Source organism: Heteronotia binoei, chromosome 4 (assembly GCF_032191835.1).
Source record: "Heteronotia binoei isolate CCM8104 ecotype False Entrance Well chromosome 4, APGP_CSIRO_Hbin_v1, whole genome shotgun sequence".
In the NCBI taxonomy this organism is placed as follows: domain Eukaryota; kingdom Metazoa; phylum Chordata; class Lepidosauria; order Squamata; family Gekkonidae; genus Heteronotia; species Heteronotia binoei.
Window position 1 is genome coordinate 68250088 of NC_083226.1, and position 18564 is coordinate 68268651.

The following is an 18564-nucleotide window of genomic DNA, read 5'->3' on the forward strand; positions in this document are numbered from 1 at the left end:
AAGAAGAAATTATTTACTACTTGTTGAATAACTGACAATAGTATAAAAAATGTTGAGTACTATTTAACTGACAAAGCCTGCAATACATATTCAATATAGGATAGAGTGTTCAGTATTCTCATGTTCTGTTTACATTAGAAGCCATTCATTTTACTTATTTCCATCCTCAGTTTAGCATAAACTTCCATTTAAATGTTTGTTTTTCTGCTGCATGTCTCCATGCACAAAAATTCTGTTATTTTGGAAGAGCAACATTTGGCACTGCACACATACAGACTAGTAGAAGATGTGCAACAATGGTAACCAAGTGAAATGATGATGAATGGTGTCTCGTGAAAGCAACAGAAGTTGTATGCAGGTTAAAGTTACATTGAGAGTTACATATGTACACGTTTATCTGAAAAGTATACCAAATGAAAAAGCTCCCTGCCCATCTGTACATTATTTAAGATCAGCATCAGTTAAAATAAATGTTCCAATAAGAAAACCCCGTATTTTAAAAAGATATACATTATCTTCAAAAAGCCATTTCCAACAAGTAATGATGACATAAAATTGCAATCTTAATTTTAACAGTGGTTTAAAAAAATATACAATTCCCTATTACCATGTCTCTTTGTTCCTCACTGGAACCAAGAACAGTTTTCGATCCAATAGTACTTTTGGCAATGCCCAAACATCAACATGCAGATTAATATGCCCTCCCAACTCTATTGAATTTTAATATGCAGGGATATCACTCTCAGCCACTAGGTCTAATACTTCTAAAGGATGTACAAGTAGGATTGCCAGCTCTTGGTTGGGAAATTTAGGGGGTAGAGCCTGGGGAGGGTGTGGTTTGGGGAGGGGAGGGACCTTAGCAGGGTAAAATGCCAGAGTCTACCCTCTGAAGCAGCCATTTTCTCCAGGCTGATTCTGGTCATCTGGAGATCAAACTGAAATAGTGGAAGATCTTCAGGTGCTATCTGCAGGTTGGCAACCCTAATGTACAAAAAACTTTTTATAGCAAGGGAAGTTATATTGTTACTGGATTGACTAATGTTTAACAATCTCAAAATATATTTTCAGTCCTGCATGAGTCATACTGAGGCCACAGAAAGGTGGTGTCGTAGGGGAAATAATGTTTCATTATGGGGGATATTACCTGAAGGGGAATAATATATGAATTAAAAGCTTGCCTACAGCATTTTAAACATTAATTGGTCTAAATAATGATCTTTGCCACATTCTCATACAGAGGTATGTATGCCCAAGCCCATCTAAATCAATGAGTTCAATCGCTTTCAATTCTGTGTTGAATTGGCTCTTACTCTAAATTTCTTGTTCTGTGATACAAGCACAGCAGCTAAGATGTTGATCTTCTGTTATTGAGTGAGCACATGCTGTTTTGTTTCTCTGACACAGAAGGAAGGAGGAATGAGGCTGTTTTTCCATTCCCATCATTTCATTCTGTGACAGCAGGTTGCAATGTCACTTGTAAGAAGTATTGGCCTGGCAAAAAAAAATTTCTCATGACCTGATTCTTAAGCACAAAAAGGCAAGCAGCAGGAACAGAACTCTTTGCAGCAAAGGTCTACATTAAAGTTTTCCAAAATTTTCCAGGCAACAATATTTAGCAAACTGAGGAATTTTGTAGCATATAACAGAAAAAAATGTGTTATTTGATAAATTCTGATATATTTTACTCTCTTGTTGAAGTATGTGAGCCTCCATTTCTCCTGCACCATGGGAGATGTTTGCATGATTGCCCCTCTGGCTTCTTTGATGACACCATCCACTGTTCTCCCTGTTATGAACGCTGTGAAGCATGTGATGGGCCAGATTCTGATGACTGCACAGAGTGTCTTGATGCTTTTGTTCTCTATAATGGTGAATGTGTCGACGAATGCCCAGAAGGCACTTACTATGAAGAACAGAATATAGCCTGTCAAGGTATTTTACAAGTCAGAGGTAGAGAAGGTTAACACCAAAGGTGGTTTTGGCAGAGGTCCAATTAGTAATTTTTAAACTGCCAGCATGCCATGATAAATAATAAAAATTAAAGACTCTTCTCAGCTCAAAGTAGCCATTTACTAGGATTGTCAATCCCCAGATGGGAGCATCCCCAAGTTTGGAGGCTGCCTCCCCACTTCAAGGTTATCAGAAAGCTGGTGGGGGGCGGGGAGGAAAATGTCTGCTGGGCACTCTGTTATACCCTATGGAGACCAGTCCCCATAGGGTGTAATGCAAAACTGATCTGTGGGTATCTAGGGCTCTTATTATCTTGCTTTGCCAAGAAGCAACATGGGACAGTTGCTTCGGACACCAATTCCTTGACACTCGTATATATATCTCCAGTGCCATGAAAAATTGTGTAGGAAAAGCATCAGGCCTAGATGATCTGGACTTCTCTCATATTTCCTACTTCATGGGGTCCAGTCCATGATCCCCCAAAGTAGGTGCCCCTATCCTCCATTATTTCCAATGGAGGAAAGGCATTTAAAAGAAGTGCGGTTTTGTTAAATGTGATGGTCAGAACTCCCTTCGGAGTTCAATCGTGCTTGTTACAACTTTGCTCCTGCCTCCACCCCTAAAGTCTCCACACCCAAAGTCTCCATATATTTCCTGAGTCAGACCTGGGAACCCTACCACCTACAAAGGAGATTGTCTGCTGTATCTCTGTGCTTTGACCATACCTTCTTTCAGTAAAGCTCTGCTGGGGATACGTAAGTGTGCATCTGAGTCATCCATTTTTCTGATATGGTAGGGTTGCCAGGTCCTCCCGAGTCACCAGTGGGGAATGGGTGTAAGGTTGCTGGATCCAGATTTGGAAACTCCTAGAGATTTGGGGATAGAGCCTGGGAGGAACAGGGACTTCAGTGGGGTCCAATGGCATATTCACCCTCCAAAACATGTATATTCTCCAGGAAAAGCTGCTTTCTGTAGTCTGGAGATGAGCTGTAATTCCAGGTGTCATGATCCTAGGCCCAATGTAGCCTACAGTCTCCAGGGCAGCCTGTATTAGAGTAGCAATCAGGCCTACATTTTCCAGGATCCCTTCTGTCCCTCTGTGAGCAGCAGTTCTGGTGGGAAAATCTGCCTAGTGGAGAATAGAGGGGTGAGACATTGGAGGAAAGGATAAGAGGCCTAGCTGAAGAGGAGGAAGTGTTCTCTCTGGAAAGGCTGAGCTGGAGAGAGGCTGCAGCAGGAGGATTCTCTCATCCAAAGAGGGTTGAGTTGATTTGAAATCAGAAGGAGGGAAGGAGTTTTGGGGAATTTCTAAATTGTTTTCTCCGCAGTTCCTTGTGGAGTTCCAACTGTCATCATTCTCTTGATTAAATTATAAACTCACTGGGTCCTCTGGGAACAGCAAATGCTGCACAACAGAGCTACATGCAAACAATGTAGAGAGCTCTACATGCTTGCGAACATCACCTAGTATCCACAAAGGCAGGATCATTCCACTTTACTCACGTAGATGCTCCAGAAAGAACAGAAAGCAGCTGAGAGAACAGAGAGCAACTGAGCTTTAGGAGAAATAAATCATCTGGATACTTTTAGAGAATCTGGGTGGGGAGGGAGAGGTTTTGAGTGGTGGGGTAGGATATCCAAATTATTCAGTTGAGAGGTTAACATCAAAAGGCCCTTTTCAGCTTGTACTTAATGTCAATGAATTTTTGAATTTCTTTGCCAACCTCAACTGTCACAATAGGGGTTGCATCCAGTAGTACCCACTTGTTCCCACTGCAGATCCCCTCACTGTGGTCCTCAGGGTCTCCTATCCCCCAGGAGCAGCATTTTGTGGAGATCAGAGATCTGCACTGAGAATAGGGATCTAATGAAACATTTAATCTGGATTCAACCCTAGGAAATACATCTGTAACTATTTATGATTTATGTAATTCCAGAAACATGCTACATGCTTTTTAAAAATATAGAAGTGACATGGTCCCTGTCCAGAAGCTCAGCAATCTGGAGAAGGCAGGAATGCTTGGGGGAAGTATGGTACAGAGAATCAGACTGCAAAGTAAAAGTTATTGGGTGTGTGGGAATTAAAATGAAAACTGATCAAGTATTTGTTACATGTCTGATTTCAGATTGTAACAAGACATGCCAGACTTGCTTGTCTTCCACTTTCTGCACTACTTGTCGAGAGGGACTGTTGATGAACCATCCTGGTCAATGTGTGATGCAATGCGCCCTCACTGAGTATTATGATGAATATACAAAGACATGCAGGCCTTGTCACTGGAAGTGTTTGAGTTGTACAGGCTTTGCTGAAGATCGTTGCCTCAGCTGTCCAAACCACTGGCATCTTCTCAGTAAGCATTTTCTACTGTTCAACACATCCAATACATGACCTGAATGCAGGGCTTCATGGATATTCAGAGTGGGTTTTTGGGAATGGACTTCTCTGAGTCATATAAATACAGAGGAAATTTATTTTTACATAAGTCAGTCCCTTCAACTAGGCTTCCCAATCCCCCGCCCCAGGCGGGGGACCCCCTGATTTGGAGCCTCCTCCCCCGTTCGCCAAAAATCCAGAAGCGGGGGGAAAAATGGCGGCCCTTCCCTTCCCACCCAGTCCTGATTGCAGCAGTTTCTCCTCACCCCTTCCCTTCCCACCCAACCCCATCGCAGCAGCTTCTCCTCGCCCCTTCCCTTCCCACGCAGCCCCATCGCAGCAGCATCTCCTCACCCCTTCCCTTCCCCTCCCACCCAGCCCCATTGCAGCAGCTTCTCTTTGTCCCTTCCCTTCCCCTTAGGCTTCCCAATCCCCAGGTCCCAGCCGCTTCTCCTTGCCCCTTCCCACCCAACCCCATTGCAGCAGCTTCTCCTCGCCCCTTACCTTCCCTTCCCCTCCCACCCAGCCCCATCGCAGCAGCTTCTCCTCGCCCCTTCCCTTCTCTTCCCACCCAGCCCCATCGCAGCAGCTTCTCCTCACCCCTTCCCTTCCCACCCAGCCCTGATTGCAGCAGCTTCTCCTCTCCCCTTCCCTTCCCCTCCCACCCAGCACCATCGCAGCAGCTTCTCTTTGTCCCTTCCCTTCCCCTTAGGCTTCCCAACCCCAAGGTCCCAGCCGGGGATTCCCGGTGTTACAGGCTTTCCCTAGCCGGCGGGGGAAGCTCCTCCCCCACAGCCACCCTGTACCTCTAGATCTTGGGCAGGACCTGCAAACAGGTATAGTTTTAAAATGTGTGTGTGCCTTTAAATTGGAGCAGGAAGTACTTCATGGGGAAGGGTTAGCAACAGCAGACCTCGTGAGAGTGCAGCCCCTGTTTGTTTTGCTTTCCTTTCGGACAAGTCAGTGTGTGCGTAAAAGAGCAGCGTAGCCCCTGTACTTTCCAGACCTGGTTGTGGAGGCACCAGAGACTCCTGCTTTGTTCTACTGCTTCAGACCAACTCAGCTGCCCACTTGCACCAGAGACAGTTAAGCGTGCATGTGAGTGAGAGAGAGAAAATGGGGGGAGGGGAGGGAACTCTATTATTCCCTATGGAGACTTATTCTCATAGGAAATAATGGAAAATTGATCCGCGGGTATCTGGGGCTCTGGGGGGGGGCTGTTTTTTGAGGTTGAGGCACCAGATTTGTAGCATAGCATCCAGTACCTCTTCCCAAAATACCCCCCAAGTTTCAAAAAGATTGGACCAGGCGGTCCAATTCTATGCGCCCCAAAAGAAGGTGCCCCTATCCTTCATTATTTCCTATGGAGGGAGGGGATTTAAAAGATGTGTGGTCCCTTTAAATGTGATTGCCAGAACTCCCTTGAAGTTCAATTATGGTTGTCACACCCTTGCTCCTGGCTCCGCTCCAATGTCTCCTGACTCCACCCCCAAAGTCCCCAGATATTTCTTGAATTGGACTTGGCAACCCTACCTTCAACAGAAAAGGATGGGTGAACCTGTACAAGCTGGAAGAGCTGTATGAAAAGAATACCTGAGTCTCAAGCCATCTGCCTTAGGGGACTTGCCAAAAGGGTTTTGTTAAGTATAAACAATTTTTATTAGTAACATATGGTAGTAGAACTATATCTACAACTTATAAAAAGCCTAAAGTGAAAAAAAAAACATCATTCTACCCCACATCTTACTTTTCTCCCACCCCTCTCCCCAATAATTGACCCCCGCCAGTGTTATTTTTTTTAAAAAAAAAAAACAGATATTAAAGGTACCTTTAACTATCAAGAAAAAACAAAAATTGATTAAGAAAAAGATCCCCCCTTCGAAAGTTATATTCTTGTCTTAAAGGTCTTAATCTTCAAAAATTGTCCAATGTCCTTTTATTTTCCACTCTTTTTCTACATATCTTCTGAATTTCTTCCACTCCCGATTAAAAAGTTCTAAATCGCAGTCTCTTAGTTTTCTTGTTAGCTTGTCCATTTCACTCCATGACATAACTTTTATAGTCCAGTCCCATTTTTCTGGTATTTTTTCTTGCTTCCACAACTGCGCATACAATGTCCTAGCAGCTGAGAGCAAGTACCATATTAAAGTTCTATCTTCTTTTGGAAATTTTTCCATTTGTAATCCCAGCAGAAAAGTCTCTGCTTCTTTGTTAAATTCATATCCTAGGATCTTAGATATCTCTTGTTGAATCATCTGCCAAAACATTTTAGCTCTTTCACAAGTCCACCACATATGGTAGAAAGAACCTTCATGCTTTTTACATTTCCAACACCTATCTGGCATCTTCTTGTTCATCTTTGCTAATTTTTTTGGAGTCATATACCATCTATACATCATCTTAAAACAGTTCTCTTTAATACTATGACATGTTGCGAGTTTCATAGAGTTTTTCCACAGATATTCCCAAGATTCCATCTTTATTTCTTTATTACCAAAAGGGTTTTGTTGTTGTTGTTTCAGAGGACTTTTCAACACCAAAGCCATTATCTTTTGTCCTAATTTGTTAGTACTGTGTGGGTCCCAGCATTAACTAGATTGCACCTGGCAGCTGGCCAAAGATTTCTACCAACTATTGATAAGTCCTAACACAGTAAGAATCAGATATGACTAATCACTTAGAAAATTAGGAAATGATAGTTATATCTTTTTCATGTGAACCAAAGTGTTGTAGAGACTGGAATAGTCTTATGGAACCTGTAGCACTTTGGGAATTTTGAGAACAGATAGTGAGCATCACAACAAAATGGCTAGTGAGACCAATTTTACAAATGGCTGCTGTGGTGCCATAGGAGTATAGTACAATCACAAAAACTGGAGGGGGGGGGAACTTTGGCAAATGTTAGCAGATTCCAAGTCAAGCATCCTGCTATGCTGGAAGGCAGCTGCTACCTTCAGGCACAAAGGTAGTAATTCTTTATCTTTTTTGAAGCACATTGGCCCTTGCTTTGGGATACAAGCGAGCATATAAGGATGGGCACCATGTTGCCCACAAGCACCATGTTGGTGTATCACTGTTGTGGAATTTCAAATCCCCAGTGAGCTATGAAACACACTTGTTAGCCTAGGGCTGGTCACATTCTCAGCCTAATCTACTTCACATGATTGTTGTGAAGAGAGATTGGGGGAGGTACAATCTGCATTGAAGGTCAGGATAGATAATACATGTTGGTGTTTATATCCTAGAGAAAAAAGGCAATGTTGTATATGTACTATATCTGGTGTTATTGTCCATGCAGGTACAACTTGCGTAGAAGTCTGTCCCAAAGGATATTACATGGACAGAGATGAACGTAAATGTTATCCTTGCCACAAGAACTGTGAGACTTGCAGTGGAAGACAAAGCAGACAGTGTCTCTCTTGCCACCCAGGCTGGTACAGACAAGAACGTGGATGTGTACACATCTGTACAACTGGGTAAGGCCCAGGGATCTAAAACTGGAAAGCTATATTGGGCACCATGTAATATCACTGCCCCTATCAAAAAATGCCCTGGAATAATCAAAATTGTATGTAATAATCTTAGTAATTGGAAACCAAAAGAGCTGACAAAAAGATTAAAATATCCACAGATTCTGCTGCTCTTCTAAAGAGAATGTATACCTTTTAAGACCTGGAAATCATTAACAACTTGATTCCAGCATGGCAAGAAATGTCTTAGCCAAAATGGGGAAACTGCATTACTTTTCATTGCTAGTTCACCATTACCTATGGCAATGACTCCCAAAACACAAACCTCTCTCTCAGTTCCTCCTCTAAATCCTCATTTTGTATGATAGAGTTACTTGACTATAACAAAACACAAACAATGCTTAACAGCTGATAATATATATTTGAAAAGTGATCAGATGTAAATTAGTATTTTCCTTCAGTGCAAGTTTTTGCTTCATTTTTTGTCTTTTTCAGATATTATGCAAACAATGTCACTGGTTCTTGTGAAAAATGCCACAAAACTTGTAAGGAATGTGTAGGGCCTCAAAACACAGATTGTCTGTCCTGTGATGGGTATTTATTCCTTCTGTCCTCCAAGAATGAATGTCATATCTCCTGCCCTGAACATTACTTTACAGACGATAGTAAAAATTCCTGTGAACGGTGCCATCCAACCTGCAGTTCTTGTCATGGTAAGATATGACATTATACTGTTATGGTGTCTTGAAAACATTATCAAAAGTTAATAGCTCTTCTCTTATTTTTGACTGCTGCAATGTAAATTCCTGTGTGCTCACCTGTAATAGCTGGATTGTTTTCTGATATTCTGCAAACCAAAATTCTTCATGTACAAGACTTATACTCCTTGATTGGTTTCTTAAACTAGTTGTTGAAGTGCCTGCAATGTAGTGTTAGCCTTCTGTAGATATAAATAGTTGAGATAAAAGGAATTAATCAAGATATCATTGAAAATGTCAACTGCAAGATCTATCCAGGATTTTAAAATTCAGGCTGGTCTGAGGATAGAATCAACTGCTTCCTTGTTCATTTCTAGTGCATGACTATAGTCCTAAGGGCAGTTTCCTGGGAAGAGGCCCAATCCATCCATTTTTTTCTCTCACTGAGCTTTTCATAGTGAAAATGGCAATCCTTTGTAGAACAAACAATGAGAACACTGGATATTATAAAGAAATAATTAGCTAATTCTAGGATTTGGATTAGGAATGTACTGAACACCAACTTGAGCATTTTGCTACAAAATCAGGTGTGAAATTAACAGTTTCTTTCCAATAGTATCTCCTTTGGGAAGCTTAAGGTAGAAGATGAGAGGTACCATTTTGGCCACTTTCTCACTAGCCATTCCTAGTGGTTTGTATTGGTTTACTTTCAACACTGCACATGAAGTGTTAAAAAATTATGTAGTTCATTAAGACTATAGTCCTAAGGCAGTTTCTTTAATTTATGCAGGTTATTAAATACATTTGGGCTTTAGATTCTTTGGATGTGTTAACTGCCATCAGGTCACTTGTGATTTATAAAGTAATGACCTCCAAAACGTACTATCATTAACAGCCTTGTTCAGGTCTTGCAAACTGAGGGCTGTGTTGAGGTTTTTTCTTTTCCTGCTGCCTTCAACTTTTCCTAGCTTTATTGTCTTTTCAGGAGACTATTGTCTTCTCACAATCTGATCAAAGTACAATAGCCTCAGTTTGGTCATTTTAGCTTCTAGAGAGAGTTCAGGCTGAATTTGATGTAGAACCCACTTATTTATCTTTCTTGTGGTCTATGGTATCCCTAAAACCACATTTCCACTTTATTCCAATCAGCTTTCTTCACTGTCCAACTTTTGTACCTATACATAGTCGTAGGGAATACTATGACATGAATTACCTTGATCTTGGTCACCAGCTTCACACTTAAGAATCTTTTCTAGCTCCATCATGGCTGCCCTTCCCAGTCTCAATCTCCTTCTGATTTTGTAAGTGTAATCTTCCTTTTGGTTTATGATTGCACCAAGGAATAGAAAATCTTTAGCAATTTCAGTTTCTTAATTGTCAGCCTTAAAGCCCCAGCAGTCATCACTTTTGTCTTCTTGGTGTTCAGCAGTACTACTGTTTTGGTGCTTCCTGCTTTAAACTTCATCAGTAGTAATTTCTGCCAGTAATGTGGTGTCATCTGCATATCTCAAACTGTTCATGTTCCTTCCACCAATGTTTACTTCACGTAAATCTAAATCTATTCTAGCTTTACTTACAATCAGGGCTTTTTTGGTAGAAAAAGCCCAGCAGGAACTCATTTGCGATTAGGCCACATCCCCTGATATCACTATTGTTTCACATAGGGCTTTTTGTAGAAAACCCCCAGCAGGAATTCATTTACATATTAGGCCACACCCTCTGACACCAAGCCAGCTGGAACTGCGTTCCTGTGTGTTCCTGCTCCAAAAAAGCCCTTCTTACAATAGGTTCTGCATATAGACTGAACAGATAGAGAGATTCTTGTCTGACCCCTTTGCCAATTGGAAACCATTCTATTTTCCCATATTCTGGCCTAATAGTAGCCTCTTGTCCAGAATACAAGTTGTGCATCAAAACCATCAGATGTTGTGACACACCAATTTCTTTAAATCAACCATAGCTTTTCATGATCCACAAAGTCAAAAGTTTTGCTGTAATCTACATTAGCTGATTTTCTTCTGAAATTCTCGTTTGCTCCAATAATCAACATAAATTTGCAATATGATCTCTAATGTCTCTTACTTTTCGAATTTAGCTTGAACATCTGGAATCTCTCATTCCATATATGGTAGCATTCTTTGTTGTAAGATTTCAAGCCTCACGTTACTCACACAAGAAATTAATGCCACTGTGTTACATTGCCTTTTTCAGAACTGGAATGTAGATTGAGCCCTTCCAATCTGTGGTTCATTGTTTTGTTTTCCATATTTGTTGGCATTTTCTTGATAAGATCTTGATAGACTTTGTTTCCTTGGCCTAATAACTCTATGGATAGCCCATCTATTTCTGGCAGCTTGTTTAGGATCTCAGACAATTCTCACTGAAAGCACCATAAAATGTTTCAACACTAGGTCGTACCAGTAACTGCATCCAATACAGACATGAGATTCAGTGACATTTACTTATGAATGGGATTAGTGTTAACAGAACTATGTCAGAAAGAGTTAGATATTTTTTCTATGGTTTATCCTTTCAATTTTTGTTGTTGTTATTAAGGAAAGGAAGCAGTCAGCTGTACATCCTGTGTGTGGAGCTATCATTTAGCTGGTGGAATCTGCTACCCGGAATGCTTTGTAGGAGAATACAAAGTCTCAGAGGTACCATGTTCACAGATGTAATCTACTCCCCACAGTATAAATTCAGTGTTAGGCAATATGAAATTTCCCTTTTGCATATTCTTACAAGGCTCTGTGTTTATGTATATGTGTGCATAAATGAGCAACAGCCTTTTACCCCTTCTGGCAAAGCTGGCAACATAGTTCATGAGCAGTCATTTCAAACTGGAAAAGTATGGCAGATAATTAGGCTGCTGTGAAAAGTTACCACATGGCTGGTTTTAGCAGGGCAGGATGACTTGTTTTGCTTTCCAGCATTTTTTAAATGCAGTTCTATTATAGAGCTGTTGGGCAGTACTGAATCTTAAGCACATTTTCATAGATCATTGGTCGTTAGTTTTGTTTTCCTCTGAGAAAAGCAGCCACTGCAAGGAAACAATTTTTAAACTGGATGGCACTACAAAGAAACATGCAAGCCACTGGCAAACAAATTTTTTTGGCTGGATCTTAGAATGAAATGAGTATAAAAACAAAGCATAACAAGCAAGAAGATTCTATCTCTACCTTGATCTCAGCCTGTCTTTAACATAACCAGTTGCCTTAACTTAGATATGTGTAAGCAAACTTCCATGCACATATTACTTGGTGAACAGAGAACTGCATGACCAGATGGGCATAGTGCATATAATTCCACGGCCCAATAAAGCATCAAGGGACTTCTGCCAATTAGCTACTTAGGAGAAAGATCAGTCTCAGGTTGGAGGAAATAAGCAGAACCCAAATCCAAAATTCTTCCTGTGTTTCTGATTTTCACAAGGACCCACGAAGATGTGAAAAATGCCATGAAACTTGTACAGAGTGCAAGGGATTTGGTCCTTTCAACTGCACCGTGTGTCCTCCTGATACTGAACTCTATCTGGATGAAAGTCGTTGTGTGTCCTGCTGTAAGAGTCATGGGCCTGAAGAAGTGGAAGATTGTTGCGATTGCAGTGAAATCCGAGGTAATAATAATAAGCAGAAGGAGGAATAAACACTTTTGCCTTTTTTCCAGTTTACACTTTTTAAAGTAGTTCATAAAGTCTGAGATTAAACCCTTTTGATGGATTTCACATCTCTGCCTATCCTGCTTTGTTGTATATCCTTGGTGGTGACAGTTCAGATGCTGCATGCAGTTGGGAAGACTCAGGCAACAAAGAAGGGGGTTTTTTTAAATGTTGCATCTGCTGCACAGGTTGCTATCAAGAGGAAGCAGTTTTTGGCAGTGCATACAGAATACAGCTCCATGGCGCAGAGTGGCAAGCTCTGCTCATGACCTGAGTTCGATTCCAGCAGAAGCTGGGTTCAGGTAGCCAGCTCAAGATTGACTCAGCCTTCCATCCTTCCAAGGTCAGAAAATGAGTACCTAGCTTGCTGGGGGTAAAGTGTGAATGACTGGGGAAGGCAATGGCAAACCACCCCATAAAAAGTCTGCCATGAAAACACTGTGAAAGCAACGTCACTCCAGAGTCAGAAATGACTGGTGCTGGCACAGGGGATTACCTTTAGAGAATATTTAAATAGCCTTAACAAGATACCCAGACTGAACTTTTATAAGAGTACAGTTGATTAGGGATAGGCAAAAAAGAACCAGGAAAGAGCAGTTCTTTTTGGTTTGTGGGTTGTGGTGTGCCCAGTTTGTGAGCCACAAACTGTCATGAACCTTAAAGAACGAAATACATTGGTCCAGTTTGTAGTATGGTAGAACAGCTCCCTGCTGTGCCAGAAATCTCCAGCTGACTCTCATAAGAACATGAGAAGCCACGTTGGATCAGACCAATGGCCCATCCAGTCTAACACTCTGTGTCACACAGTGGCCAAAAAAACCAGGTGCCATCAGGAGGTCCAGCAGTGGGGCCAGGATACTAGAAGTCCTCCCACTGCTGCCCCCTCTAAGGACCAAGAATACAGAGCATCACTGCCCCAGACAGAGTTCCATCAATACGCTGTGGCTAATAGCCACTGATGGACCTCTGCTCCATATATTTATTCAATCCCCTCTTGAAGCTATCTATTCTGGCAACCATCACCACCTCCTGTGGCAGTGAATTCCATGTGTTAATCACCCTTTGGTGAAGAAGTACTTCCTTTTATCAGTTCTAACCCAACTGCTCAGCAGTTTCATTGAATGTCGTATTGTGAGAAAGGGAGAAAAGTACTTCTTTCTCTACCTTCTCTATTTATTTATTTTATCAAATTTATATCCCACCCTACTATAATGGGCTCAGGGTGGCTAACAACAGTTTAAAACCACATAGAATATTAAAAAATAACATACAAAAAATCCATTCCACACATTTTAACCATAAAATCCAAGATGCACTTCGATGTTTCTGAATATCTGTATTTGTCCAATGGAATTGTCAGGACTGTGGGGCATTTGCTACCTTCCCTTAACCGTTGAAGGCAAGCTTAAATAGTTCGGCCTTATGGGCCCAGTGGAACAATCCCATGCTTAACCTTGTAAATCTCTATCATGTTACCCTTCAGTCGATATTTCTCCAAGCTAAAAAGCCCCAAGCATTTTAACCTTTCTTCACAGGGAAAGTGTTCCAACCCTTTAATCATTCTAGTTGCCCTTTTTTGCACTTTTTCCAATGCTATAATATCTTTTTTGAGGCGCAGTGATCAGAACTGTACACAGTACTCCAAATGTGATCGCACCACCGATTTATACAGGAGCATTATGATACTGGCTGATTTGTTTTCAATTCCCTTCCTAATAACTCCCAGCATGGTGTTGGCCTTTTTTATTGCAGTCGCACACTGACTAGACATTTTCAGTTAGATCTACCACGACCCCAAGATCTCTGTCTTGGTCAGTCTCTGCCAGTTAAGACTGCATCAACTTGTATTTATAGTTAGGATTTTTGGCCCCAATGTGCATTACTTTGCACTTGGTCATGTTGAACCTCATTTGCCACACTGATGCCCACTCACCCAGCCTTGACCCTTAGGAGCTACTCGCAATCCTCTCTGGTTCTCACCACCCTGAACAATTTAGTGTCATCCACAAACTTAGCCACTTCACTGCTTACTCCCAACTCCAAATCATTAATGAACAAGTTAAAAAGCATCAGACCAGTACTGAGCCCTGCGGTACCCCACTGCTTACCACCCTCCACTGAGAAAATTGCCCATTTATACTCACTCTGTTTCCAATTAATTAGCCAGTTTTTGCTCTCCTCTACCTGCCCTCCATGTGTGGTGAGGATTGGATTTATGGGGTCCGAGTTACAGTTCCCCAAAGAAGGTTCCCCATTGGAAACAATGGAGATAAAAAAAACAGCAAACAAGCAAGGATAATAGAAGCCCAGCAGAACAGAATTAAAGTTCCAAAGAATCTTTGCACTAAAAAACTGAAGGTGGCCATTTTTGCAAGCCCAGCAGAACCAGTGCCACTGTGACAGTGCAACCAACAGGACTAAGGGTGGGGGATTTTTCAGTCTGTGGGGGACTCAACTCAGTGCACTGATTACAATGCCAATAGTGGCTTAATATTTTGTTACACAGTCTATAAAGTTGTATAATGTGTAGTTGAGTTTTTGTACTGCCAGGGCCAGCTCGCCCACTAGGCAAACTAGGTGGTTGCCTAGGATGCCAGGAGCAAGGGGACTCCAAATTGGGCTTTCCACCCCCTCCCAGTGCCCAAGACAACTGCCTAATTTGCCCCCCTACAGCCAGCTCCTTCCCACCTGCCACACTCCTGCCCACCCCCCCAGAAGCTTGCCCTGCCCTACCGCCACTGCAGCCAGCTCCTTCCCTCCCCCGAAGCTCACCTGCCGCCACCCACCCTGCTCCCAAAACTTGCCCTGCCACCCCCACAGCCATCTCCCTCTCCGTCCCCCCCAAGCTTGCCCTGCCACTGCAGCCAGCTCCCACCTGGCCCTGAGAAGCATACTAGCTCCAAGGTCTGCACGTGTTTTGAAGAGACCAGAAAGGAGGGGGAAGAAACTTCCTCCAGACGAGGTCTCTTCAAAACACCCACAGACCTTGGAGCTGGTATGCCTCGGGGGTCCTCGCAGTGAGCGAGGGGGGGGGGTGCCTGCCTTTGGGCTGGCAGGCACGAGGCTACTCGCAAGTAGTCCCGTGCCTGCTGCTTACTCATGAGTAGCACTCGCATCTACTCATGAATAGGCCCACAGCAGGTGTGGGGACTCAGGGGCAGGCAGAGCTGTGCTGCCTAGGGCGCCAGAAGGGCTCGGGCCGGGTCTGTGTAATAATTAGAGACTCATAACTTTGCTCTATACAATTTATTAGCATATGCAGTATCACTTTGAGTACATCCAACATATTTATCAGTTGTTTTTTGCTCTTGAGATGTTGTGAGCCTTAAGTGTTTTTGTAGTTTAAAACAACAGTGTTTCCATGACTGGAGAATTTTGTCCCTCTGTTGCTTTGAAGTTTGCATAGAGGCAGTCTGCCTAGAAATGTATCCTTTCATGAACTGGTGCAGATCTCCATGAACTTCTTGAAAGTTAATGGAAAACTCATGCTGGTTGAACTGCCACAAACTTCAGTTTGTAAACCACAAACTGGCACAAATTTAGTTTATGAGCCAGTTCACGCCCATCTCTACAGATGATCACTTGAGAAGCCAGAAGGCATCCATGCATTAGAGCCACATAACATAACGGATAAGGATGAGCCAGTCAACAACCTCAGGGAGCCAACCAGCCCTGACAAAGGCCTCCAAAAAAGCAAATGAACTGCCACAACTATTACAGCATAAGAAGAGCCTGCTGGTCCATTCAGTCCAGCATGCTGTTTCACACAGCAGGGAGGCAGCTGCTCTGGAGGGCCAACAAACAGGGCAGGGAGGCCAAGGCCAAGGCCCTTCCTCTGATGTTGCTTCCAAGCACTGGTTTCCACAGGATTGCTGCATTTGACTGGGGATGGTTCCTTTAGGCACCATGGCTAGGAGCCATTGATAGACCTATCCTCCATGAATCTGCCTAATCCCATTAAGGCCATCTGTTCTCAAGATGCCCTGACCTAAATGGCCTAGGCTAGCCTAATTTCATCACATCTCAAAAGCTAAACAGGGTTGGCCCTGGATAGTACTAGGATGGGAGATTGCTAAGGAAGTCCAGAGTGGCATGTAGTGGAAAACCACCTCTGTCTCATCTGGAAAACCTTGTGGCATTGACAGCACTTGAAACACATATTCTTATGGCCATAATTACATTCATTGACAGTGAATTCCACAATTACTTGTTGAATAAAGTATTTCCCATTTCTGTTCTAAATCTATTGCCCATCAACTCCCTTAGTTGTCTCAACTATTCCTGGACTGGACCAGTTCAGATTGCCTTTGAGGCTTACATGAATTAGCATGGTGGGAGAAAGCTAGAACCTTTTTTAAAGTGGAAGGAATATTCCTGGAAGGAGGATCATTCAGTCAAACAAACTCACCCTTGCATTCTGAAATCATATAGTAATCTGCTAAGGGGTTTTTGTTTTGTTTTGTTTACTTTAAAGGTGCAGCTACTATATGCATTTAAGATAAACTGGGGGCATCTGGTAAAGGAAAAATTGTTGTGCTAGATTGGTATTAAAATTGTTTGCATTAGTTATATGCGGATTTTTAACTTGTTTCTGAGGAGATAACAATGTTTTTGTTTGCTGAGAGCTTTTGCTGTTTTGTTAGCTGCCTCAGGATATAAGGCAGGATATAAATGTTTTAAATAAACTACCACAATGCAAAAATGTTTTTTTTAAAAAACAAACAAACAAACAAACAATTTTTGCATTGTGGTAGAGTTTGTTTAAGATCCTATTCTTCTACTCCCTGTCTCAGAGAAGCAGTAGCAGGAAGTACAAACATACCCTGGGTCTTTTGTTGGCATTTCTTCAGTTAAACAGCTGATGAACTATTTTTTAAAAAAATAAAAGGGGTTCAATGTTAAATTCCTAAATAAGTATAGGTATTTCTGAGTTTATCTATAGATAGTCTGATTTCCTTTGTATCTGATTAAGCAAGTCCTGACAAAAGGACTGTTGTTTGTGTAAAAGACAGAATTCCTACATACATGCACTTTTGAGTTCTTGGATACATTCTAGTCACTAGACCAGGGGTGGCCAAATTGTGGCTTGGAAGCCATATGTGGCTCTTTCACACATATTGTGTGGCTCTCAAAGTCTCTGGCCAGCTTGGAGACTTCCTTCCTTCCTTCCCTCCCTCCCCCCTCCCTCCAACATCTGGTGTTCCTATTTTACAGCTCTCAAACATATGTTTATTCTATGTGGCTCTTATGTTAAGCAAGTTTGAGCACATCTGCACTAGACCAAAGTCAAAGTGTTCTCCAGGAAGAGTTGAATACCACCAGTTCCTATCCCATATTTGTTTTGTCTGTGCTTGTCTTTATGAACATATTTATTTTATTTAGTTAAAACATTTTTACCCTGCACTCTCATCAAACGGATCTTCTGGATAGTTTATAAAATATATAAATGCCAAAACAATAAAATAACAAAGCTGCAGTAAACAAAATAAGCAAAAAATGTAGCAGCAAAACATTTATTAAAGATCTAGGAATCAAAAGTTGTAGCCATGTAAAATAAACTTTAAACATCATGTATATTCATTAATTTTTTCCCCAGGTGAGTGTATATTACGCACCAAATTGAACTTGCCTGATGAATATAAAGGGAAAACTGCAGCTTTGGTTGTTGCTTTGTCAATTTTGTTTATCCTCACCATTGGAGCTATTATTTTCATCTGGAGAAGGTCACAAGCCAAACCCATGCCACTGAACCAAGGTGGATATGAAAAGCTGGCAGACAATGCAAAGACACTCACTTCTTTCAAAAGCAATCACTACCAGGGCACCAGTTACCCAGGAGATCAGGTGATTGAATACAAAGATCGAGACGATTATGATGATGACGACGACGACGATGATATTGTCTACATGGGCCAAGATGGCACAGTCTATCGTAAATTTAAATATGGACTTCTGGAGAATGATGCAGAAGATGAACTGGAGTATGATGATGAAAGTTACTCCTTTAGATAGTCTTTAGTTAGAGCATATGTAAATTTCTGAAAGATCCTAATTATGAACTCTGCATAAGCTCAGACTGTCACATAACAAAATGATTTATTTACATATCTGTACCTGGTGTGATAAAAATTCTCCTTGCTACTTGGCAGGACAGTAAGACAATAATTTTTTTGAGTCACTACATGCACTCTGGGATGTTACTACTCGATAGGCTGATTGTCTGTATCCACTGATAAATTATTTAAATAAAATCTCTTCTTCTAAACTTCTGCCATTAAATTCAGTCAGTTTTAATGGTCACAATACCTAAACTGAATTAGAAGGCTATGTTCCTCTTGAAATAAGATAATTTTGTATCCATATGCTGGCTAAAATGGCATGCCCTTCTATACACCTTGTTAGTGCTTTATCCAC

General features: G+C 41.7%; 1 protein-coding gene across 1 annotated transcript in view; it reads left to right on the plus strand.

Annotated features, from left to right (window-relative positions):
• PCSK5 (proprotein convertase subtilisin/kexin type 5) overlaps positions 1-18317 on the plus strand; it is a 429617-nt gene extending 411300 nt beyond the window's left edge. Inside the window, exons 31-37 of the mRNA XM_060237482.1 lie at positions 1699-1932; positions 4077-4301; positions 7623-7800; positions 8290-8507; positions 11049-11164; positions 11922-12108; positions 17747-18317. Of these exons, the coding sequence (XP_060093465.1) occupies positions 1699-1932; positions 4077-4301; positions 7623-7800; positions 8290-8507; positions 11049-11164; positions 11922-12108; positions 17747-18162 (1574 nt within the window). The 3' untranslated portion in view covers positions 18163-18317. The remainder of the gene's footprint in view (positions 1-1698; positions 1933-4076; positions 4302-7622; positions 7801-8289; positions 8508-11048; positions 11165-11921; positions 12109-17746) is intronic.
• Positions 18318-18564: the final 247 nt, after the last annotated feature.